We start from the raw sequence: 25,735 nt of genomic DNA, 5'->3' as shown, positions 1-25,735 counted from the left end.
TAATTATATGTAAGGGTGGATAAAAAAAGCTCAAAGGTACCAAGGAACATGCCTCGTGTGTGCTACAAAAGTACCAATCAAATAAAAAGACGACAAGCAAAATCTAGAGACAATACACGAGTGGATATCACACATAGAAGAATGAGAAGTGTTTGGCTCAATACCTCACGGTTGGGTCGAATCAAAGAACCGGTCAAAAAGTGTGCGTTCCCTTCCTTTGCCTCTTGATCACATGAGTGCAACAAGCTATTGCACTGCAAGTTTCACAAATTACACACGGATAGAATCAAGCAATTGATACTCAAGTAAATAGAAAGAACATGCCAAGATATCGAAACAAATTCCAAAGGTAAAAGAAATTCCACAATCAAACATAAAAAGATTCAAATTTAGAGTTTAAAGTACATTCATCCAGCCAATTCAAAGGAACATCAAACAATTATTCATAAAGTAGCATAAGAGTGAAAGGGAAGAAAGGACCGTAAACTCATGGGTTGCCTCCCATGAAGCGCTTCTTTCTCGTCATTAGCTTGACGCTTCATCATCACAAGTTAGGGAGGATACTTCAACTTTGATTCAACCCGGCTCCTCTTGTTCTCTTCATTCAAAGGAGCAATATTAATATCAATAAGTAATGATTTCACACTTCCCGAATCACTCTTGAGACCTTCCCATTTGGCCTTCAAATTGGTTCTTTCCTTCTTACTAGACCGTGATGGAGATTTCTTAGAACCTTTCTTCACCGAAGCTTTCAATGTTGAAGTGGAAGACTCTTGGGGATTAACAACCGGATTGGGCTTTTCGTCTTTGGCCACCTTGTACAAACAATAGATAGGAACCACACCATCCAAGTCCCATCCTAGGTCGTCATTCACTTTCTCCGCTTCTTTTAACAAGTCATTCTCTTCTAGTGGAGTGAGCAAATCACTTATGATCATGGGTTTCCTAGAGTCGCCACCCAAAAACACATACTTCCATTTAGGAGGAAGTTCTTTCAATTCCGGTGGCTTTTTTATCGCCTTTGGCTCTTTCTCCTCTTCTAGGGGGTTATCCAAGTTTTGAAGAAAAATTTCAATCTCATGATCCCACTCTTCTTCTTTATCATCTTTTACCACTTCCTCTAGCACTTCCACTTTGAAACATTCGGATACCACTCCACAAACTTCAAGGTCTTGGTTCTTGACCTTCTTCATCCTCGGATAAGGCATTCTAGCATATGGTGAAGGAACTTGAAACTTGGGGTCCTTCACAAGAGGTTTCTTGCCTTTCTTGGCACTAAACTCATTCTCCACTCTCTTTTCAACTTCACCCTCATAAGCTTTTTCTTCCTTATTTTTTTTTTCTTTCTTATTTTCTTTTCTATTTTCAACTACACCATCCCTCATCTTTTCAACTACACCATTTTTACTCTCATCCTTCTTAGGATTCTCCACTACTTTTTGTGATGAAACTTCTCTACTCCTCAAATTAATGGAATTACAACTTTCATTACGAGGATCCGTGGTGTTTCCACAAAAACCACTTTGAGTTTGTAGAGAAGATACTTGCCTTGCTAGTTGACCCATTTGGTTTTCGAGATTTTTTATGGAGGCTTCATGACGTTCGCTTGACACTTCTTGGTTTGCCTTCATCACCTCAAAATTGCCTTGAGTCATCTTCATGGCTAAGATAAGAGTGTCTTCAAAAGATTCAAGGTGACCTTCAAAATGTTGATCTTGAGGAAATGCTTGATTTGGATTAGCTCCATAAGAACAATTCATGTGATTCTTCACTCCAAGATTGTAGGTGTTGAAATGAGGATTATTTTGAAAGGTTGCTTGCACCATACATTGAGCTTCTAGTTGTTGGTAATGATTTGTAGAAAGACATTATAGAACTTGCAACTAGTTAAGAGTGCCTCTTGATTGTATGATTCAAACATGCTTTCCTTCCACTTTACGATTTGCTCGTGCTGTTTTCTCAATCTCAGAATCGAATTCCAGCTCAATTGGACCTGTTCTCCACATGCACAAGAAAGCAAACAAGTAGAACGCTCTCGACAGAAAAATGTAAAAACAAAGAAATCAAAGAAAACACAAAAAATATAAACACTATTGCCTTGTCGAATCAATCACAATCCCCGGCAACGGCGCCAAAAACTTGATGGACTTTTTCGCAAGTGAACGAAATACCATGTAGTAATAAAAATATCAATCCACAGGGATTGTGTGATTAAACTAGTCTAACAGTGTTCATAAACATCATGCAATAATCAAACATAATTTGGGGGTTTGTTTGAGTGATTAATTGGTAGAAAAACGTGCTTTGTAATAAGTGGAAAAGCGAGGTAGAATCATCGGAATCACCTAGTCTATAGCTAAATCACATGCAATCTACCGTATCATATGAATTTACTCAAGTGTTCACAACTGGATCAACAAATTAGTGAATCGCAATCTCTTGTCAAAATCCACTCTATTCGTTGTCGATACTCCCCCGATCTCTCGGGTGGAAGCTACCTACAACGAATGATATGAAAGCGCGTCGATCGTTCGCTACACTCTATGTTTTAATCTCTCGACCGGAAACACTCGAGTGCTCAATGCAATTCAGTTCAGAAATTAAACCAATATTCTCATACGTGACTTAACTCAAAATCATTATAACACTAATGAAGGTTTATAAAGCATTAAGTGAAGAATTGCATTAAGTAAACACTATGAAACAGAGTAAATTCTTACAATAGAGCAGATTACATTAGATCCATCTACATCCTAAGCTATCCTAGATCCTACCTCCACAAGGAGTTTAGCTCCTCATGTTGCTTCGATCGCGTCCTAGCTTCAACTTCATGGCTTGAGAATCCATGCTATTGAGGAGCTTGAAGCTATCCTATGAAGGTCTGGATCCAACTATGAAAGCTTCCAAAACCAGAAAGTAGATGAAATGTAGCAGATTTTCCAACAACCCCGAAACAGAAAATGCAGTTTCCTTATATAATAATCGCAACCACGCCGCGCGCCAGATCTACCACGCCGCGCGTGGTTGCAAATCCTTCAACTACGCCGCGCGTGTAACGGTCTCACGCGGCGCGTGATCAAATCTGAGGTCTCTGATCTCCAACTCTGCATCCTTCACGCCGCGCGTGATAGCTCCACGCCCCCGGCGTAGTTATCCTTCCTTCCTTCACGCCGCGCGTGATCAAGTCAGAGAGCAATCCAAATTCTGATCAAAGCTTCACGCCGCGCGTAGTAGGCATCACGTCGCGTGTGATCATGGTGAAAAACTTGGCTCTCTGTGATCTCCATCACGCAGCGCGTGATGGGCTACGCCCCCAGCGTAGTGAACTACAGCAACTTCCTGCAATTTTCTTGTTTTCTTGCAACACGAGTAATCATGTTTATGAATAGATTTCTCTTACATTTATTGCTTAAAACCTACTAAAATGCATTAAATATTGCTAAAATAGGCATGGATTAGAGAGTGTGACGATCCGTCATCACTTATGAGGTGTAATTAGTATTTTATATATATTGTTTAAGAAGTTTTCAAAGGAGTGCAAAATAGAGTGGTAGATTTAATCATTTATAGTGTATGGGAGGAGCATACACTCTTTTAGAGCAAAAAAAAATAATATCGAGGATGTAATTGGCAACTGCGATTTATATTTTGAAAGTAACTTATGCTCATTAGGTCGTTATGCTCTTCTTTCCATATTATCCTGTCTTCACAAATCTCTCTAAACAATGTTTAAACAATATGATTTTAAATATTACTAGGGTAAATAGGGTTACCCCCTGCAAAATATGTCAGTTTTGCGTTACTCCCCTGTAAAAAAATTTTTTGTGATTACCCCCCTGTAAAATGAAGATTCCATCATTTACCCCCCTCAGTCGACAACATGGATGTTGACTGGACAAAATTGATGACGTGGGATGCATGTGTGGCTTTTCATTCATTTTTTATTAAAGTTTTTGTGCCACGTAGATAAATAACTTAATATAATTATTAATTTTTCAAAAAGAAAAAGTAATTAAAAAAAATTGTTAATAGAATTTATTTATAAACATTCTTGTTCTTCTTCTTCTCGGTGTAATCACAAATCAAATCCCACACAATCAACAAAATATTCTTACCCAAATTTCTCTCAAATTTCACATCTTATTAACAACCCTAAATTATTTCTCTTCTATAACCACAACTATACGATACAAAACTAAGCCAAAGTAACAAAAAATTTAAACTTTCCAAAACTCTTCGATTCTTGGATGAAGGTTTGAGTTATTAATTTAAGTTTAATGAATATTTTTCAGATCTACAGTTTGATGAACTTTTTTGTGTTAACAAGGAATATTTTCCGGCACTTTAGGTTTAATGAATATTTTCCAGATCTGAAAACAAAAATCAAGGGTGACGATGAAGGTTTCTGTGGGTTTCGGCGAAGGTGACGATGAAGGTTTATGTTGGTTTCGTTCAAGATGACAGGTTTATGTTGTTTTTGATTTTTTTTGGAGAGAATGATGAAATTATAGCAATATTGAAGAAGATGAACCTTCAACCCCAATTACTATCGTTTTTTTCTTCTTTTTTTTCAGTTTTTTTTTTTTAATTAAAAAAATAATAATTATACAATCATTAATGAATTGACAATAAAAAAATAAATATAAAATGAATTCATTCCACTTGTATGTGCCACGTCATCAATTTTGTCCAGTCAACATCCATGTTATCGACTGAGGGGGGTAAATGATGGAATCTTCATTTTACAAGGGGTAATCACAAAAAATTTTTTTGCAGGGGGTAACGCAAAACTGACCTATTTTGCAGGGGGTAAAACCCTATTTATCCATATTACTATTAATTATTATGAACACTTATATCATTAACCTCATTTAGTTTTGAGGTCAATCTCCACAATCTCTCCATCATCGTCCTTAATTACAACTCCTTCAAATTTTTTAAGGTTTCCTTTAAGTTTTAAGCAACGATAATTTACCCTTTTTCGATAAGAGTACAAAATATATTATTGTCTTCGCTGTCTCCGTTGACGTTGCCCTTATTTTTTGGATCCATACTCTTCAATTTCTTCTTGATAGTGATTTCAGTAATATCTTGAATGACTTCCATGATCATCTTGAATTTTTTCTTTATTTTATTTTTTGAAATGAATGACTATAAATTAGGCTCGTGTTTTCGAACAAATTTAATTTAATTCTTGTCACCATATAACATATATACATACTTGCACCTAAAATATACACTCAAACAATCTCCAATTACTTACGATAACGATATGATCATTGTGTCCCTTGATAGTCATGAAACTATAACCTACATACACAATAAAAAAAACAGTAGACAAATGTCTTTTATCATAAAATTACTCAAAGGAATACTTTCATAAAATTTGGAAGGTTCTGCTTCGAATATTTTTTTTTTCTTCTTTTCAATAATAATATGAGTTATAGGTGGAGGACGGATAAGGATATGGATGTCAACAAAGTTGAAATATCGATCCCTATCTTGATGTCTAGATGCTATTAATTTATCAAAAGAAAAAAATTCAGCAACAAATGCGAAGGAACAAGTGGATTTGAAGTTGAAATGCGATTTGGGGTTTTGAAACAGTTTTTGGATTTGGAATTTTTTAGTTTCTCAGGGTGAGTTTCCTTATATACGTTGGCACAATCTGCTACTTAGATAGCAAACGTTGGTAATTTTACAAGGTGCGTGAGAAAAATTAGGGGGTGCCAAAAGAAAGCTATTCTCCTAAAATTGTATGTATGACATCAACTTATTTGTTTTTGGAAATGAAGAGGCATACAACCAACAAAAACGACTACAAAGAGATAACTCTAAAATGTAAAATCTATTGTGGTAAGTGTGAGGTAGGGGTGTGCAAAATATATGGTTATAAGGCCCACACTCATAATCAGATCCAAGTCCATTTTTAAATATCTGGATTGTAGTATATGGTTACTAACCAAACCATTTTCATCCGGTCGGTTATCCACCCAAATTGAATTTTTGGATCTAGTTTAAATTGGCTATTATCAAATTTCAAAATTCATTCATGCAAATAACAACACGCAAAATTCATTCACGCAAAATTCATTCACGCAAAATTCATTCACGGCTTCACCATGCTCCGTCTCTCAGATCTTGCGATGAACCCTAAATCCCAAATCCACCATGATCTCTCCAATTGAACCCTAATCGATGATGTTTTCTTCCAATCGAACCACACATTCTTTGACGGTGAACCCTAATTGCTTCCAATTGCAATAACCAGGTATTCTTCCTTTCTCTATTCTTCACAATTTGTTAATTAATTCAATGCTGAAGCAATTTTTTCTTCCTCGTCGTTCTTATTTCAGTAATGTTAAGCAAAATATGTGTGTTAAGCTACTTCTGTGATGTTAATGTGAACTGTGAAGTTGCTACTATGTTTTGTGTTTATATGTTAATCTCTACAAATTCTCTATGAATTTACTAATATCACAGAGGCCATGGTTTTTCTCTATGTTTGAAGCAACGGATTTTAAATTTGATTTTCATACCTATTTGATTAGTAAACTATGCTAGAAGCTATAAGCCATAATAATAATAATAATAAGTGTATATTGGTATCCATAAACAATACTAATTAGTTGATTGTTTTGCAGTTTATTCACAAATGGGTGATTTATCGGAGACAACAAATGTGTTTTCTTCTCCTCCATCAAATGTCCAGAATAGGACTACCATGTGAACACCGAAAAATGAGCAGTTGAACATGTTGTTGTTGATTTCTACAGTCTTAGACCCTAGGTACAAATTAAAGTATGTCAACTGGTCGATCAATGATAATTTTAATTCACAGGAGGCAAGAGAATTAAAAGAATTGTTGGAAACTAATTTGTATCAACTCTTCGCGGAGTATACAGGGGCGGACCCAGACATTAATTTTCACTGTGGCTAAATTTTTTAAGCATTACTAAAAAAATTCATCGTTATCTTAATAATTCAGTTAAACAACGAACAACATATAAAATTATTATTAATACAACATGTGTATCTAGAAAAAGAACACCAACAAACCAACAATTCAGAAAATTTCTATTAAAAAAAATAAAATTAACAAACTAACATATTATATCCAAAATGATATATATATATATATATATATATATATATATATATATATATATATATATATATATATATATAAACAAAAAGTTTTCTTAGCACAAGACGTGCCAAGAACGACTATAAATTATTGAATATATGTGAAATCATACATATTACTATTGTTTGATACATCTCAAGATTCTACTTGGACCAAAATTTTACTAGCTTATAGTTTATTTTGATAAACTAATTTGATTAGCTTATAACTTATTAATTTTTATTCCAAAGCTTACCCATATTTTCTTACTTGAAAAAATTAAACTTATTGTTTTATGTCATTTCATATTTATATGCCACAATCATTAATTTTACTCAATACTACGAATTCAAGTATTTTTCACAAACAAAGTTAAAGTTGATTATTATACGATTAAAGTATATAACTTAAAATAATACACTGTGTATAACCAAAAAATTGAAATCATTAATAGTGGACCATAAACTAATATTTGCACTAATATTTAAACTAATATGTATCGAGAGACTTACAGTCATTAATAATAAACTCTAAACTAATATTTACATCAATATTTATACGAATATGTATACAAAATAATTTAAAATTATTTATAAAATTATTATTATTATTTTTAAAAAATATTTAGGCTAGGCTTGGTGTGGCTCCACACCAAGCCTCATCCGCCCCTAGGAGTATAGTGGTGTGGGGCAAGGTTCCCAACGTGGTTCTCAGTTGAGTTTAGGTGGTAAGCAAGATCGTTATAGTTACAGTCGGTTTTTACAGTCCACTGGTTCGTCCTCCTCCGGTCAAACTGATTTGCAGAAGTACCTAGAAGAATCTATAGAAACTCAGTTTCCCGATGACTTTGATATTTTAAAATGGTGGAAAGGAAAACTCCAGTCGTCTTCCAATCCTTGCAAAGATGGCAAAAGACTTGTTTGCCATACTAATCTCCACGGTACCATCTGAGTCTACTTTTAGTCTTGGAGGACGGGTGATTGATGAACATTGCAGTTGCCTCACACCTAAAATGGTGGAAGCTCTTATTTGTAGTTATAGCTGCATTACAGGATCGTGTAAATCCTCAATAATTGATTCACTTATTATTGAGGATTACAATGAACTTGAGAAATTAGAGCAAGGTATGATGATATCACTAATAGTCTAATTAAAGTTATGATTTATTAGATTATAAGTTGGTTATTAATATGTTTTATTTCTGTTTTTTTTTTCTGTAGAAGTAGCTGCTATGAAAACTGGTGATTCTTGTTCAGCCTCTGTTGCTCTCGATGAAGATTGACGAGTTTTTTTTTGTTTCGTATTAGACTATTAGCTATGGATAACTTGTTATGGTGATGTATAAGCTTAAGCTTATGTGCTTTCTTTTAGCATGTTTTGAGCTTAGTTTAATTGGTCTGTGTATCAAATTACAACTGTGTAGTGATGCAGGATGTTATAGATTGAATGTTGATTTTCTGTTCTGCTTTGTTATCAGACCTGCAGTTTGAAATCTCATGAATCTACTGTGGAATTTTAAACTGGTTTTTCATGTTGCTTCTGTCAATGAATCTCATGTGTAAGCTGGAGATAATTCATATAGAGCTATAGTCTCTCTATGCTTTATTCTTTCAAGGTCTGCAGTTGAAATCTTATTCAAAAAATATAGATTAAGAACTTGCAATGTTATTTTGGTTTGGAGTTTTATCATTTTGAGGACATTTCGTATTTAATAAAGTTTAGCAGTTGTGTCTGAAAAATCCTTCAATTACATATTGACTTTTAATTTTTTTTAAAAAAAAAGATTTGTTTTTGCAAAATATGGTCTTAAAATTTGTTTTTTTTTTTTTACTTAAAAAAAAAAACCAGTTTTGCAAAAGAAATATCCGGTTATTAATCCAGTTTAAAATTGGATTTAAAAAATTAACCGCTTTTAAACCGGTTTTATAAAAATATTTGGTTATGTATCCGTATCCAAATTTATAACCAGTTTATAAAAAATATGGTTATGGTTATGTATCCAAATCCATATAAGTGGTTTTGGTTTGGATATGGTTTGGTTTGTCAAAATAACCGACCATGCACCCCCTAGTGTGAGGTGAACTAAGTCTCAAAATGTTTCAAAAAGTGGAAGTTGAACACTTTATAAATGATAGGACCTATAAACCTAATACGTTAAGGTTTTTGGTAAAGATGTATTGTGTGACTCATTTGTCTCATTGCTATGAGCATAATGCAAATGATTTTCCGGCTGCCCTCCTCGCGACCTAACAATATCTCTGCAAAATCAGCAAAAAAATGACTAATGTAAGTAATAGGACACTAGTAAACAATCTTCATGATATGTAAATGACACACTTTAACCTTCCCACTCTAGCTTCATCAATCTCGGAATTTGTTGCACAAGCTTCAAACCCAGAGTGCTAACCATTGCTTTAGAACCATTACCCCAAGCCACCCTCAAAATCTACATAACAAAGTCTTATACATTATCACTGTTCTAAAATGGTTTTTGTTATGGAACTTGAAAGTTAGTTATAAAATATCTGTTAATAACTCTTTATTGTGATTTCCTTTTCTTCAAGTTGATTACACCAAAGAAGGAAATTAATTTGCACCTCAACTATGACTTCATTAACTACTCCAAATAGTGTTACGTATGATATTTTTGAACTACTAAACTAAGACCATGTGCAATGGTGACGAAATGGTGTGTTGAATAAGTGTTGAGAGTTGAAAAATGATTGGAGAGGTGTGTTGAAAGTTGATGTGGAGGAGTGAGGAGTTGAAACAATTCAACACAGTTGAGAGCCAGCACCGAGGACAGCTGGCGCGTTTCTGCTGGTCCAGACGGACGCGTGAACGACACGCGCAGACAGGAGAGAGTGAGGGTATGAGGACGCGGAGAGAGAAAGAATCTGTGACACATGGCTGATTATGATTGGTTCTCCGGATTTTTATCCAATTAATACTTTGAACTCAATTATTTCATAGCAATTTAATTTTTTATTTTTTTTATTTTTTTACCAAAATTCATAATTTTTTTTTGTCTATAAATAGAGACTTGGTTCATTTGATTTGGACACAGAAAAAAAAAAGGATTTTTTCACTATAATAATCTTATTATTATCTTCCTATTAATGTTAATATTGAAGTATTAGTCTTTTTTTAAGTGAAATGGATCTCAATAATCACTTCAACAACACCCAAAATTCTTCTAATCATCCCAACAATTATCAAAATCCCAACAATTATCAAATTTCAAATCAATTTTTTAACCAAAATCCTCAAAACATACCTAATTATGGTTTAGCACCAAATTTCAATCAATCATCCTTTGTTCCAAACTTTCATCCATATTATGGATTTATGCTGAGAAATTCATCTCAAACACCCCCGTTTAATGGTTATATGCCAATGGTTAATGAAAATTTTCCGAGTGGTGGAACACCTAGCTTTCACGAATTTTGTATCGTACTAATTACGTTACTTTTGTGTTGTATTTTAAATTAAGTTAAAATGATTTGTATCGTATAAATTATTTAAATAAATTTTGTTTTTATTAAAAAAAACTAAAAAATAAATTATTAAGTGTTTATTATTTTAATTTAATTTTAATCGATAATTGTAATTTTATGTAATCATAAAAACAAAAATATAAATTTAAATAAGAATATGAAATAAAAAGTGGTGGAGTAGAGTGTTGAATGAAAAAACTATTGGAGAGGATAAAAGTTGAATGTGTGTTGAATGATTAGGTGGAAGAAAGAGAAAATGATGTGGAGTGTTGGGAAGTGAAAAAGTGGTGTTAGGAGTAGCAGTTCCGCTGGGTGTGGGGGACTGCTTAGAAACGTGAATGGTCAATGATTCGGGGGTTTCTCACATCATCTTGGACGATGCAATGCCTATCTTGCAGAGTTGTGGGGAGTTTTTGATGGTTTAAAATTTGCTTATGATAAAAAGTTCAGAAAGATTGTGTTGCATATTGATTCTAATGTCGTGGTTCAAACGCTACAAAGCGACAAAAATTGTAGTGTTGTTGGATAGAGAATCATTCAAGAAATTAAACAGTTACTTGCTTTGAATTAGGAGGTTAAAATTTGTCACTCTTATCGTGAGTCAAATGCTTGTGTTGTTGCTCTGGCTAATTTGGGGTGTAACCATGAATCAGGGATGCGTGTGTATGAGCAATGTCCTGCGAGTCTGAGTTTATTGTTATTAGCTGATGTTATGAGGATAACTACCCCTAGAATCATCTCTTTGTAATTTCTTTTCTTTGGGCTTCGGCCCATTTTGTATAAAAAAAAAAACTAAGAAACGCATAAATTTCAACTTAAAGCAAAACAATAAAGTGATATATAGGAATGTTTAAAAAACTTATTTGATTGATTGTGAGTTGAAAACAATTACAAGTCCATTATTTATAGGCAAACACGTCATACTAGCGAAAACCACATGACCTACATAATTTAGTCTTGCTCGACTAATTACCCGGGATATAGTTTGTGAGTTTTCCCGCTATTGGGGTACATGACGCCCCACGTTCAGCTTGATCTTCCCTCTTTTGAAGTAGTTCTCATTTCTTGATCAACAAATATCTTATATCCTTAGAACGTTAAATTTTCAAAATTTTATACTCCACCTTAAAAAAATACATTTTCCTTTTGAAGAATTCTTAAAAAAAAAATGAAACATTGAGACAATTTTATATTTTTAAATTGCCTTAACCTATAATGTCAAAAAAAATAAATCTACTACGTATCACAAGTAATTTCAGTTTTTATTTTACAAAGCGCGGTATAGTCACGTGTGAATGCTGAACCAATAAAACGGTCAGTTCTGAGCGTCACCGGTTCACGTGAGGACAAACACGTCATTTCCTACTTATTTCCCTTCCATTTCCACCACATAATATAAAATCATTAATTTCGAAAATCGAAACTGAACCAAATAAGGATAAATAAAAAAATATTCACGCCGTGAAAGAAGGCGCAGTAATCTCACCAATCAATGTCCAGCGGGACCCACCTTTCCTCGGATTCCAAAAACACCCAATCAAAATCCGCCACGTCATACCACCTGAATCCTGTAAAGTATACCCCACACGGTGTACTCAAAACTGTTCACGAAATTTTGGCGGGAATTTGTAGCCAATAAGCGAAATTCAAATAAAGTGAAAATAAAAACCCTAGCAGCCCCATTCATTACTTTCCCTCTCTAAAAAAAACCTCACTTTCTCTATGCTCTGTTTCTTCATTTAGGTTTTCATTTCCATTTTCAATCTTCAATGTTAGTTCTCTCCTTTTCTATTTCATTCTTTCCTTATTTTAATTTATTCATTAATAATTAATTTTCTGTTTTTTTTTGTATTATTAATTAATTAATAAAATTAATTTTCTGTTTCTGATTATGCTTGTTTATGGTGAATTTGGTTCTTGTTTTGTTAGGTTGAATTGAGGTTCTTGATTGAAATCGGAGCTTTACGGTGAAAGAACAACGATGGGGAAAGTGGCATCGAAGGAGAAAAGGAGAGGGAGGAGAAATTTGAGGAGTTCTGGGAAGTATTTGAAACCTGGAACTCTTGCTCAGCTTCGGTGTAACAGGTCTTTAGGTTTGGGATCTGGATCTGCTGTTGGTAGGGTTTGTAATGATATTGGGAAGAAAAGAGTCGAGGTTTTGAATTTGGAGAAGAGTGAGGGGGATAATGAGGGTAAGGTGTTTGATAAAAGTCCTCTCATGCTTTCCCCGGTGAATTTGGTTAAAAAAGAGAGTCGTTTGATTGGGACACCGAAAACCCCGAGGATTGAAGAGTGTCAGTCAGAATCGAGACTTGAGTCTCTTCCAATTGATTTATTGGTATGTTTCTTGCTCATTTAACATAATTAATGCAGTTACCGTCTAATTGCTTGAAATAATCAAACTTATGTTTTATTTGGTATTTGTTTTGTTGAAAGATGTTTATTTGGTATTAACTTTAATATGAAATCTGATTTAAAGGTTAAGATCACGGTTTTAAAACATGTTGTGATCCTTGATATTGTAAATTATTGTGGTTAAATAATGCCGCCTTAAGTATGTTGCAATATAGATGTCAAAAATCTTAATTTTGCTGCTACAGGTTGCGACCGTGGACTGTTTTGAAAACCTTTTGTTGAGATAGATCACACAATTGAAAATTAATGTATTCAATTTTCAACCATGAGGATTGTGATCCTTGGTGCACTATTTCTTGATATCCGGGTTGCCTAGATTTTGAATATTCTATGTGGACATGTTTGTGTTCCAATCAAAATAGTCTAGATATTAGGTCAAGAATATTCTCACCTCACTATTTTGTCTTCACATACAATCTATTGTTTTCCTGTTTTCAGTGCTTTTTTAATGGCTCGTACAATTTTTTTGTTTATTTGGTATTTGTTTTATTGACAAATGTTTATTTGGTATTTACTTTATCATGAAATCTGGTTTAGAGATTGAGATCATGGTTTTAAAACAATTGTTGTGTTGTAATACTTGATATTGTAAGTTATTACGGGGTTGCTGTCATTATGTCGTTGCATAGATGTAAAAAATCTTAATGTTTCTGCCACAAATTATGGCCATGGACTGTTTGAAAACTTTTGTTGAGATCACTTTCAGTTGACAATTAATGCATTCAATTTACAACCTTGGAGGACTGTGATCCTTGATTCCCTTTCTCTTGTTATGTTGTTCACTATTATTGATATTGGGGTTACCTTGATTTTGAAGATTCTATGTGGATATGTTGGTGTTACTATGAAATTAGTCTAGTTGCTAGGTCAAGAAAATTTTCATTGTTGCTGCGTATGTTTATTGTCTTCACGTACAGTATGTTTTTCCGTTTTCAATTTATTCCCCCCCTCTGTATCTTCTGATTCAGTGTTGAATTATATCTTCTGCTTTTTTTTTTTTTTTTTTTTTGTATTTGCATGTGAGTTTCATTAACTAAACCTTTTTAGATTGTCTTAGTTGAGGTTATTTACTGACATAAGTTTTGTGAGATTGTTAGGGAGAACTTAATAAAAACAGCTTATGACATTTTTCATAAGCTTTTTTCAGCTTATTTTCATATGTTCTTCAAGACAGCTTATAGCATATGCAAACAATTTAATTTTACCTTTTGCTACAGAAATATCATATGTAAGCTTAGTGTTTGTGCTATAAGTTGTAAATAAGCTGTTTATCCGAACAAGGCCATATTCTGACTTGTTTAAATGTTAAAGTCTGCTTTAATACTGTGATAAAGCACACAAATGGAAAAACTATATTGTTGGTTTTGTGATATTATCCTCCATCAGTGATATTAAAGTGGCACAGATGCCCCTGGAAAAACTAATTAGGACCTGCTGAAGGATAGGCCTGTTTATTTTCGCATGCCTTTGTTGATTGTATTGTATTCCAGCAGAGCATTTGCTTTTATATCCGGCATCACTGAAATTACTAAATGTGTTACTGTATGACTGAAATTTGTTTGTGTTTTTTATTGTTTTGATTTATTTACTATAATTAATAATCAATTATGAAGCATCATATCATATGGAATTAATGAATCTTGTTGAGTGGAGTTGTTAACAACTATACAACTACAATAAAAATGATGTTAAAACTATATCTTTATATTTTCATTATACTATATTCAATCATTTGGGTATATAGCTCTTATCTCTTTTAACTATTTCTGATTGTGTCGACTCCATTTCCTTTCACAAATTTTAGGTTAAAATATTATGCCTCCTGCACCATGACCAACTGAGAGCTGTTTTCCATGTTTCTCAAAGAATTAGAAAAGCAGTAAGTTCTAAGTCACCCTGCTGCGTATATTCCTGTTCTAAGTTCTCAAAGAATTAGAAATGCTTGTTTATGATGAACCACTAACTTTATCTTTGTGTTGTTAGGTAATTGTTGCAAGGCAGTTTCACTTCAATTATACCACCCCAGATCGCTCTCGGCAAGAGATGTTATGCACAATGACTCCCCGTCCTTCTGAGCATTGGCCTTTTCTGTGGTAAGTGTTTCTAATTCTAACCAATTATCTCTGTCCTGCAATTTTTAGTGCACGTCTTTATGGTGCTCTGAATTTTTTCAGCAGGGGTGATGGGAAGGGAGTAAGGATTCCCATACCACAAACACCTAAAGCACCTCGTCAGGGGCCTCGACCTCCTTCTCGCCTTAGAGTTTCTGAGATGCGACAGGTTACAGCTGTTCTTTTCAAGGAATCGGCTTTCCCTTCTCGTTGCCTGGTGCCATCAGTTATATCAAAGCCCCAATGCAAATCAGTGGCTTCTAATAGAGTTCTCTTCTGTGAAGATGAACTATGTAAGGCAGTTGCTCAGAATAAACTTCTCTGAAGTGATTCTGTTTAATCTATTCCCTTCACTTTGTATAGTTCTTTTTTTGGTCTCTCTAGTGAATGCTAGAATAGTTAGTATGCGATTTTGCAGTCTGTGTTGGGGCAGTTTAGCTGGTGTGGATATTCCTGATGTCCAAATAGGTGTTGAGGGTTAGCGATGGTTGTTGAAATAATATTATTATAAATTACTTGTATATTTTTGTTTTTCCGAGACAATTTGTGAGTTTATTTTCAAGAGACAATTTGTGAGTTTATTTCCAGAAACAATTGAAGATCTTCTTCATTAGTATTGAAGGCTGTGCTTTCTTTTATCTATCTATATATATAGTATAACGTTGCATGATCCAAATGTGGGTATTGCGAGGTAAATGACTATTTTTGTCAGAGTGTAAGTTACTTTTTACAGTTCTATTACATTATCATGTTAGAATTTGTGTTTGACAGTGACAAAGGGGTTGCATGAGTTAGCTTTTTTTTCTTTCATTATCATGATTTGTTAGAGATTTTCTGAAATTAATGAACCCAGATTCTCTTTTCTCTAAAATAAGTTGCTTGTGGGCTATTAGATTATAAAGGATAAATTTTAGATGTTTTCTCTTCGGGCCCCCCGTGTTTCTTTTATACCCCCCAATATTCCAATTTTGCCCTTGTGAAAAATTCGGTTCGCAGAAACCGAATTTTTTCTAGTGCAAATTCAGAGTAAATTTCGGTTTTTAGAAACCGAAATTTGTTTTCAAGGCAAAAAAAAACTTAGGTTTCTACGAACCGAAGTTTTTTCAAGGGCAAAATTGGAAACTCAGGGGGGATAAAAGAAACACGGGGGGTGGGGAGAGAAAACATCTAAATTTTATTCACTCTTAATCTAAGTTGCATATAATGTGTGTTTTCATGCATAGTTTGTGTTAGGATGAGGTAAAATCAGGCCTGGGTATGGGCTTTGGCCCTCTTTCTCTACCAAAAAAAAAAATCAGGCTTGGGTAAAAACAATTGGATTTTGATGAGCGTAACAATGATTATAGTCCTTTATCTTGTACGGGTGATTTAATTTTTCCCATTAAACTAAAACCTCCTGTACAGATAACTCACATTTTATTTTTTTTATTAACTCAAATTGTATTGGAACAAGATTTTTGAGGTTTTGGAAGCTTTGTCAAATTCCCTAAATTATTTTCCTCTTTTTATATATCATAAAGTATTATGTTCCGCCTTTTCATCCAGAAAAAAAAATCCCAAACAAATTCAGAAATTGCTATCGCTTTCTCTCTTCCTCCTCTCAAACCATTTTCCTCCATTTTTACTCTCAAACAAAGACTTTCAAAATGGTGTTGCGACCACCAGTGCGACATATACATGAGTTCTCATTTGAGCACACATGTATTCACATCAGAACTCATTGTATGCAACCAGCACCTTGGCAACAGAATTGGATTCTCTGCCGTAACTGTGTCATGCAATTGAAAATTGAAATCGCTTCATTGCGTCAAACTGACTATGTGATATGAGCTTAATTGCATATCATCAGATGAGATTAACTACTTCATAAAATCGAACTATAGGCGATCATGTTTGGGACTGTACCAGCAAAACTCTGCATCTGCCATATACTGTACCAGGTACCATGTTGTTAGTTTATTAATTTTGTTCTTTAGAACCTATAAGTAGATAGCTGACATGCTTTAATTAAAGCTAACATGAAAAAGTTATCTTCTGCTAATCTTTTGCAGCCTTAACCAATCCCTAAGCAAGTATGGTGTGAGTGTGACATTTCCATGGATTGATTTTATTGGAACCTTTCCTAAATTCCAAACAAAGAGATACCATTTACATGAAACTATACTCTTTTTTATTTTTACCCTTTTAAACTTGTGTGAGGCTCCATAAATTTCCATCTGCCATAGTTTTCAAATAGAGATAACATTTTCACCAAGTCAATCTCGAACTACTATTTAAAATAGTCAACAATGTAACCAATATAAAATTCAATTTTCCTTCTTGATTTCAACTTATAAAGAATCTGTGAACGTAAATTGGTCCAGTTGATAAAGATTCAGCTCAGATCCCACAAAAAATTGGGTTCGAGTCCTACTCCCAATGTAAAAACTTCATTGGTTGGTAATATGTTATTACTTTTGCAAATGTTTTCTAAACCTTGAAGTTTTACCAACCATCTAAAATATGTTATCCGAAATTCAACTCATCTAAAATTTTATTACCAAACAACCAAAACTTATAAAGAAATAGTTAAAATACTCGTGGTTGTTGTAAGATCATTTGAATTTTTTCTTTGTTGCTAGTGTTTGTCAAAAAAAAATATTCACATCCTCAGTACAATATTAAGCATGACATAATCCAAGTCTGTTACTATATTTGTTATACCTTTAATCCACGAACTGATAAAATACATTAAATGGTATATTTCCATTTCAGAATTAGATTCACTGGAGGGTAACTAAGTCCTAATCTAAAAACGAAAATATTTTCAAACAAACTCATCAATCTTTTTATTTAAGATTTCTGTGACAAGTATTTTGTAAGCTTTCTCTGTGGGATGATAACTGTCCCAGAACACATATTTAGTGGTATCTGGACACACTCTTAAGGTGAAAGAACTACAAAGAGGACCAAGTTCTATATTTGCAATGCCACAGCATGAACCATCCCCATTTTCAAATCCTGTTCCACAAAAAATCAATAAGTCAGTTAACCATTTTCAAATTTGAACCAAATACACTTACATATTTTTTGCTTCTATTTAACTATGTTGAGGACCTAAAGAGTGTTAAGTAGAGATACTTGCCATATTTATTGTGGTTTATGATAATGTCATACAATAGACTAAAATTTTCAAGGTAGACAACCCTGGAATCTGGAAGTTTTTTTGATAGATCTATAAGTGAAGTGGCAAGCTTGGAGTTGAAAATCAATGCTCCATCATTTATATTTTCTACACAATCCCTTCCTATGCCTCCTTTTATAGTTCTTTGAAGTGGCACACATCCAACTGGTGATAAACTGAACACTCCAATCCTTCTTGCTCCCAATTCATAAAGATCCTTCATAAATTTCATGTAAATTTCCATCGAAATATGACAAAATTTAGATAAAATTGTTTCCATCAAATTTTCAAAAATTGCAAATGGGTCCTTATGAATTTCAAAATTTGCAAACTGGTCCCTAGAATTTTAAATTTTTGCTAAATGGCAAATATTCTTATATAACAATTTTAAATTTTCTATTCAATGGGTTAAAGAGCAAATATTGTTATAATTTTGACATGAAAAGCATACCTCAACAAATTTTGAATTTGAACTAATAATCATAGTTGTATACTTCTCAATATCATACTGATGCTTTCTGAAGGGTGACAAATAATATGTTCCTGCAATATCATTGGTTCCCATGCTTATTATAATTATGCTATTTGCAATAATCTCAGCTGTCCTATTTTCTCCCACAGCTACCTTCAATTTTCCAATATACTCTTTGAACATATCTAGTTGATCTTCTGCTGACAACACTGACTATATATTTAACACAAATAATAAAAATGTTATGACATTTTTGTAACACAAAGTTTAAAATAGAATTAAAATTGTTGAGATAGAAACTATATATATTACTGCTAGTTCAATTGTAAGAGGATCATATCCTGCACCAGATGATGCAAAACACACTCCTGTTAAGAGGTCTTCAGTACTCAAATTTGGATCAAGATAAGCTGGCATAGCCTCCTTAATACCAACGTATTCAACTGCAATTATATGAAATTTCGTAAGCATAACGAACCATGCAAGTTTTTATAACTATAATTATCTCGAATTTTGTTAAGTGCTTATACACACTAAAACTGCATTGGAGGTATAAGGACTAAACAAAATATGTAAATTTTAAGGGACGAAAAACATATTTGACTCAATTTTATACTAGAAATTTTTATATAAGAATCGAGTGTAATAAGAAGCATATTAGTTAGCATTGAAATGTTAAAACTTTGAACTACGTACGGAAATAATCAGAAGGGATTCTTCCATTGCAAAACCTTCCTGTCGGTTTTCCTCCAATAAAATCCTTCCCGTACGGTTTGAAATTCGACTTAACTATCGTTGCAATATAGTTGTTATTACCAGTATCTACGATTGAATCACCGAATGCAATAACAGCAGGAAATGAATAGTTCTTATAAAGAGGTTTGATTGTAGCTGTCACAGCAAATGGATGATACAAAACTAGAAAAGAACAGAAATAAAAAGATTTAACAAATGTGAAAAGCTTCATCATGTGATTTGAATTTAATTTTCAATCTTCTGTTTTAGGCTTGAAGAATGTAGATTATAAAGGGTAAGGACATGTTTTTTAACACATATGTTTGATTGGAACTATGTAAAACTTTACCTGTTGGTATCTGCTACTTAACTGTCATGTTAAGGGTGTTAGAACTATTTCTTGTTAATTAGTCTCAAGGGAAAATTATAGGGCACAGTTTTCAATTTTCTGAACTCTATACTTCATTGGCTTGTGTTGTTCCGATTCTTTTTCATGACAATAATCTAAGGGCACATGTTAGCATTTTTTTAAAAAAAAATTATTTATTTTAATTTTACTCCAAAATGTTAATACTAGTAAGGTGTGGATCACTTTCAAGCAGGGTCGGCCCAACGTATTTTGAGGCCTAAAGCGGATTATTATTGAAGGCCTTTTCAAAATTAATAATAATAAGTAGAATTTTTAAATTGCTTATAAACTTTTGTTGTGGATATACATTATGGTAGAACTTATTTGAGTTGTGTCTAATTTTAAGAAATGATTAGTTGTATTGATTTCAATGATAAAAATAGTTTATTTTTCAAAAACACTCTTAACAATAATAGTTAGTGTATTGATTCCTTAAAACAGGTGCATAGAAAGATAGCTAAATGAAACACTTGTAGTTGTTCAATCCATTCCAGTGGGAAAAGTTTTGTATGTTTATCAGGAATAGTTCATACAAATATTGTGTTTCCACAAAAGTACCTGTTTATAGGTATCCCCTTACATTTTCTCATTGATATTGAAACCAATTTCAGTTGGTCCAAAACTAACTCAACTTTGTGGGAAAATGCTGCTAGGAGAGAAAGACAGGCAATCTATAGACTAGATACTGCCTAATTGAAATAAGCTTTTATAAATTAATAAAAAGAAAGAAGAAATTTAATTATATATTTTCTTAAGTAATAGACTAAGTAGAGTGCTTCTTCTAAATTAGGCTCAAACTGTTAATGAGTTTCACCAAAGGACGAATCGTTTCGAAGAACTCGAGTTTGATTCCTGAGTAGAACAATTTCTTAGCCAAATTTTACTTAACTCATAGCCGAACTCCAAATTATTAAGTCCTCATTCCCGTAAGAATCGGAGAGTGAACACAAAAAAAAAAAGAGCGCTTCTTCTAAAACCTTGTCTTAAATATCCAATTGATCCCTTGTTTGTCAGATTTGATGCGCCAATGATGACCAATGTGTTCATGTTGTAAAACTCTGAAGTCACATGTGAAGCAAACAACATATACAAGTAAATTGGTCCGGTCGATAAGAATTCAGCTCAGATCCACAATAATTTGGGTTCGAGTGCTGCTTCCAATGTAAATAAAAACATTATTTATCGGTAATACGTTACTACTTTTGCAAGCACCTTTTAAACCATACAATTTTCTTTGATTTTGACAAGTCTCGAAATTCAACTCGTCTAAAATTTTATAACCAAACAAACAAAACTTATAAAGAAACAAATAGTTAAAATACTTCTGCTTGTTGTAAGATCATTTGAATTTTTTCTTTGTTGCAAGTGTTTGTCAAAAAATTTATTCACATCCTTAGTACAATATAATCCATAAACTGGTAAAATACATTAAATGGTAATTAAGTCCTAATCTAAAAAGGAAAATATTTCAAACAAACTCATCAGCTTTGTTATTTAAGGTTTCATGGACAAGTATTTTGTAAGCTTTCTCTGTGGGATGATAACTGTCCCAAAACACATACTGAGTGGTATCTAGACACACTTTTAAGGTGAAAGAACTACAAAGAGGACCAAGTTCTAGATTTGCAATGCCACAGCATGAACCATCCCCATTTTCAAATCCTGTTCCACAAAAAATCAATAAGTCAATTAACCATATTCAATAGGGATTATGTTGGTAATCTTCTTAGTTAATTCAGATAAATATTCTCATATAATTTAATGGTTATTTTTATTTTCATAATTGAAATAATGAATTAATTGACACCAATTTGATTAAAACAACATATACAAATAAAGATGTAACTTATACCGAATTGACGTTTATAATGTCATTTTTTTAGCCGTAAAAATAACAAGAGTCGTAATTTTGTACCTTTAAAAAATATTATCGACAGTGTTAAGATTTCTAATAATTTTAATCATTGGTCCACAGTGAACCACTTGTGAACCTGGTCCATCGTAGCATTAGCCATATAGACAAAAAAAATTATTCCAAATTTGAATCAAATACATAAATATTTTTTACTTCTATTTAACTCTAGAGTTGGGAATAATATAATTAAGTTGCATAGCATGAAATTTAACTATGTTGAGGACCTAAATAGTATTAAGTAGAGATACTTGCCATATTTAGTGTGGTTTACGATAATGTCATGCAATAGAGTAAAATTTTCAAGGTAGACAACCCTGGAATCTGGAAGTTTTTTTTTTAGATCTACAAGTGAAGTGATAAGCTTGGAGTTGAAAACCAATGCTCCCTCATTTAATTTTTCTACACAATCCCTTTTTATGCCTCCTTTTATAGTTCTTTGCAATGGCACACATCCAATTGGTGATAAACTGAACACTCCAAATCTCCTTGCTCCCAATTCATAAAGATCCTTCATCAATTTCATGTAAATTTCCATCAAAATATGAAGAAAAAAAAATTGATTAAATTTTTCCCTTCAATTTTTCAAAAATTGCAAATAGGTCCCTAAATTTTCATAAATTGCAAACTGGTCCCTAAAATTTTAAAATTTTGCTAAATACTAATAGCTAGCAAATATTCTTAAATAACAACATTTAACATACCTCAACAAATTTAGAATTTGCAGTAATAAGCATAGTTGTATACTTTTCTATATCATACTCAATCCTTCTAAATGGAGTCAAATAATATGTTTCTGAAATATCATTGCTTCCCATGCTTATGATAAATATGCTCTTTTCAATAATCTCAGCTGTCTTATTTTCTCCCACAGCAGCCTTCAATTTTCCAATATATTCTTTGAACATATCTAGTTGATCCTCTGATGAAATTGCTGACTATATAATTATAATATAACACAAATAAATAAAATGTTATGGATTTTTTGGACACACAAATTTTAAAATAGAATTTAAATTTTAGAGACAAAAATTACTGCTAGTTCAATTGTGAGAGGGTCATATCCTGAACCAGCTGATGCAAAACACACTCCTGTTAAGAGCTCTTCAGTACTCAAATTTGGATCAAGATAAGCTGGCATAGCCTCCTTAATACCAAAGTATTCAACTGCAATTATATGAAAATCCGTAAGCATAACGAACCATGCAAGTTTTTACGGTTAGATATGTTTTATAAATGTAGTTATCTCGAATTTTGTTTTTAAGTCCTTATACACATCATTCAGTTTCTACAAACTACAAAACTTCATCGGAGATATAAGGACAAAAAAAATGTAAATAAGGGACGAAAAACGAAATTTAACTCAATTTTTTTTCTACTAGAGATTCTTATATAAGTAATACGAAGCATATTAGTTAGCATTTCGATTTTAAAACTTAGAACTACGTACGGAAATAATCAGAAGGGATTCTTCCATTGCAAAACCTTCCCGTCGGTTTTCCTCCAATAAAATCCCTCCCATACGGTTTGAAATTCGCCTTTATTATCGTTGCAACATAGTTGTTATTACCAGTATCTAAGATTGAATCACCAAATGCAATAACAGCGGGAAATGAATAGTTCTTATAAAGTGGTTTAATTGTAGCTGTCACAACAAATGGATGATACAAAACTAGAAAAGAACAGACATAAAAAGATTTAATAAATGTGAAAATCTTCATCATGTGATTTGAATTTAATTTTCACTCTTCTGTTTTAGCCTTGAAGAATGTAGATTTATAAAGGATAAGGACATGTTTAACACATATATTGATTGGAACTATATGTAAAACTTTACCTGTTGGCCTCTGCTACTTAACTGCCATGGTAAGAGTTTGTTGGGCTGTAAAGGGGAGTCTCACTGAGTTGGATCAACGCATTAGACTAAAGGCAACTACATAAATGACTTTTGACACCACACTTTCACTCTAAATCTTAAGGCATTGGATTTACGGTCCTCTCATTTATACATTGCTCAACTTCAACACTTCCAGTTCCAACCAATGTGAAACTTAACTCACACTCGATAGATTTCAACAGAGTGCTAGCTATCTCTTGTTAGTCAAGGGAAAAATTAAAGGGCACAATTTTCAATTTTCTTAACTCTAGTTCATTGGCGCGTGTTCCAGTTTTGTAGGGTTGAGTTAGGCCCAACCCAAATTCTAAGATGGTATCAGAGCCTCTCAAATCCAAAGCCGTTGGATCACCGACTATCAAGTTTTCACTATCGGACCACTTACCATTTACATCCATGCACTACACAAGCTCAATAGTGCTATGTATCTCAAATGAAACTCTTAGAATTAATAGTTTGACCTAACTCAACCCTATAAAACCGGATTGTAAGGTGAGGGTTGGCCTCACTTATAAACATATATTCAGGTCATCTCGCAACCGATGTGGGACTTCTTAACACACCCCTCGTGCCCAACACTATTGGACTTAGGACGCTGATATAAATTGTGGATGGTCCGATCAAAAACTTACAAAATCGGCTTGTAAGGTGAGGATTACCCCTACTTTATAAATATATATTTATGTCATCTTGCAATTGATGTGCGACTTCTTAACACACCCCCTCGCACCCACCACTGTTGGGCTTGGGGCGCATATATGAATGATGGATGGTCCGATTAGAAACCTGATAACAGACGGTCCAACAGATTGTGGAGGAGACTCTAATACCACTTTAGAATTAAGAGTTAAGCCTAACTCAACCCTACGAAACTGACATCTAAAATAAGGATCACCCTCACTTATAAACATATATTTAAGTCATCTCGCAACAATGTAAAACTTGTAAAACTTCTTTAACATAGACATATGATATGAGACAAATAGATATTGTAAATGGATAATATAATATGAGATAGAGGGAGTATCACTAGTAATAGCCAACAGTTAATCGAGACAGTTTTGTAAAATTGTTAAACTTATCCATTTATTTTATTTTTTATAAGATTTTATTGTTTTTTAATCTATATGAAAATATAAACAACTTATTTTAAAACGGATTGAATATATTATAATAACCTTAAAATTGCATTAATTGTTTACTCTTGAAATATCTCTTTGGTTCCTTAAACATGTGCACGGAAAGATAGTTAAATCAAGCACTTGTAGTTTTTCAATCCAGTGGGATAGGTTTTTCTAAGTTTATCAGGAAAGATAGCTCATACAAACTTTGTGTTTCCACAAATGTACCTGTTTACAGTTTATAGGTATCACCTTACATTTTCTCATTGATATGAAACAAACTTCAATTGGTCCAAAACTAAACTTGTGGGAAAATGCTACTAGGAGAGAAGGGCAGGGAATCTTTAGACTAGATAAGCATAAATGGTTTCGATGAATGTTCTCCCCCGTGTTTGCTCAGAAACCCTTAAATCCTATCGAAAGATATCTTCTGATAGTGTGGTTTGTCTATTTTGAGCATCACGGAGACAAAAGAGCAATCATTAATGATTTTTGTTCAATTTATTTGATGTATTCGGACAATGCAACCCCGGCCTATACCTAAACAAACACTAACCAATCCACTCATTTCATATCCTATTGTAATTGTGTGATTCAGTTTAAGTTGTGGACCTTCCGATATGAATCAACATATATGATTATATAATTGTGTATTTATTCTGGACCGTCCAATCTAAATACAATAGTTGAAATTTATAACAATGTGAAACTGGTACAGCAGTGAATTTTGGTCTGTGGGGAGGTGGGGCTTGTAAATTTTGAACCTTAGAAAGTGTAATTAAAATCTAATTATGCTTAAAGTATTTTCTCCCAAATGTAATTATTTGAATACTAACTTTAACAATGTCACACTAACATTAGACTTGTTCAAAAGAGAGTA

At 33.1% G+C, this 25,735-nt stretch overlaps 3 protein-coding genes across 4 annotated transcripts; 1 reads left to right on the top strand and 2 right to left on the bottom strand.

Annotated features, from left to right (window-relative positions):
- Window positions 1-12,248: 12,248 nt before the first annotated feature.
- Window positions 12,249-15,770, top strand: LOC123882380 (F-box protein At4g35930). Of its 2 annotated transcripts, none has more exons than XM_045931235.1 (5): window positions 12,249-12,394; window positions 12,553-12,961; window positions 14,843-14,917; window positions 15,022-15,131; window positions 15,216-15,770. In XM_045931235.1, the coding sequence occupies exons 2-5, from the start codon at window positions 12,605-12,607 to the stop codon at window positions 15,472-15,474; spliced, it is 801 nt and encodes a 266-aa protein (XP_045787191.1). In that variant the 5' UTR covers window positions 12,249-12,394; window positions 12,553-12,604; the 3' UTR covers window positions 15,475-15,770. The 2 variants fall into 2 exon arrangements, with proteins under 2 accessions (XP_045787191.1, XP_045787190.1); XM_045931234.1 differs by having other exon boundaries at window positions 15,213-15,770.
- Window positions 15,771-17,841: 2,071 nt separating this feature from the next.
- Window positions 17,842-19,797, bottom strand: LOC123882379 (GDSL esterase/lipase EXL3-like). The gene is made up of 5 exons (XM_045931233.1): window positions 19,481-19,797; window positions 19,097-19,227; window positions 18,764-18,997; window positions 18,274-18,529; window positions 17,842-18,149 (listed from the first exon to the last, which is right to left on the bottom strand). Exons 1-5 carry the CDS (start codon window positions 19,752-19,754, stop codon window positions 17,956-17,958), a joined length of 1,089 nt encoding a protein of 362 aa, XP_045787189.1. The 5' UTR covers window positions 19,755-19,797; the 3' UTR covers window positions 17,842-17,955.
- A 1,555-nt stretch (window positions 19,798-21,352) lies between these two features.
- On the bottom strand, window positions 21,353-23,617 carry LOC123882378 (GDSL esterase/lipase At1g20120-like). The gene is made up of 5 exons (XM_045931231.1): window positions 23,291-23,617; window positions 22,877-23,007; window positions 22,545-22,778; window positions 22,096-22,351; window positions 21,353-21,590 (listed from the first exon to the last, which is right to left on the bottom strand). The coding sequence occupies exons 1-5, from the start codon at window positions 23,562-23,564 to the stop codon at window positions 21,397-21,399; spliced, it is 1,089 nt and encodes a 362-aa protein (XP_045787187.1). The 5' UTR covers window positions 23,565-23,617; the 3' UTR covers window positions 21,353-21,396.
- Window positions 23,618-25,735: the final 2,118 nt, after the last annotated feature.

This window comes from Trifolium pratense, linkage group LG4 (assembly GCF_020283565.1).
Source record: "Trifolium pratense cultivar HEN17-A07 linkage group LG4, ARS_RC_1.1, whole genome shotgun sequence".
Classification (NCBI taxonomy): Eukaryota; Viridiplantae; Streptophyta; class Magnoliopsida; order Fabales; family Fabaceae; genus Trifolium; species Trifolium pratense.
Note: the sequence above shows the minus strand (reverse complement) of the source record. Positions and strands in the feature narration are given on the sequence as shown.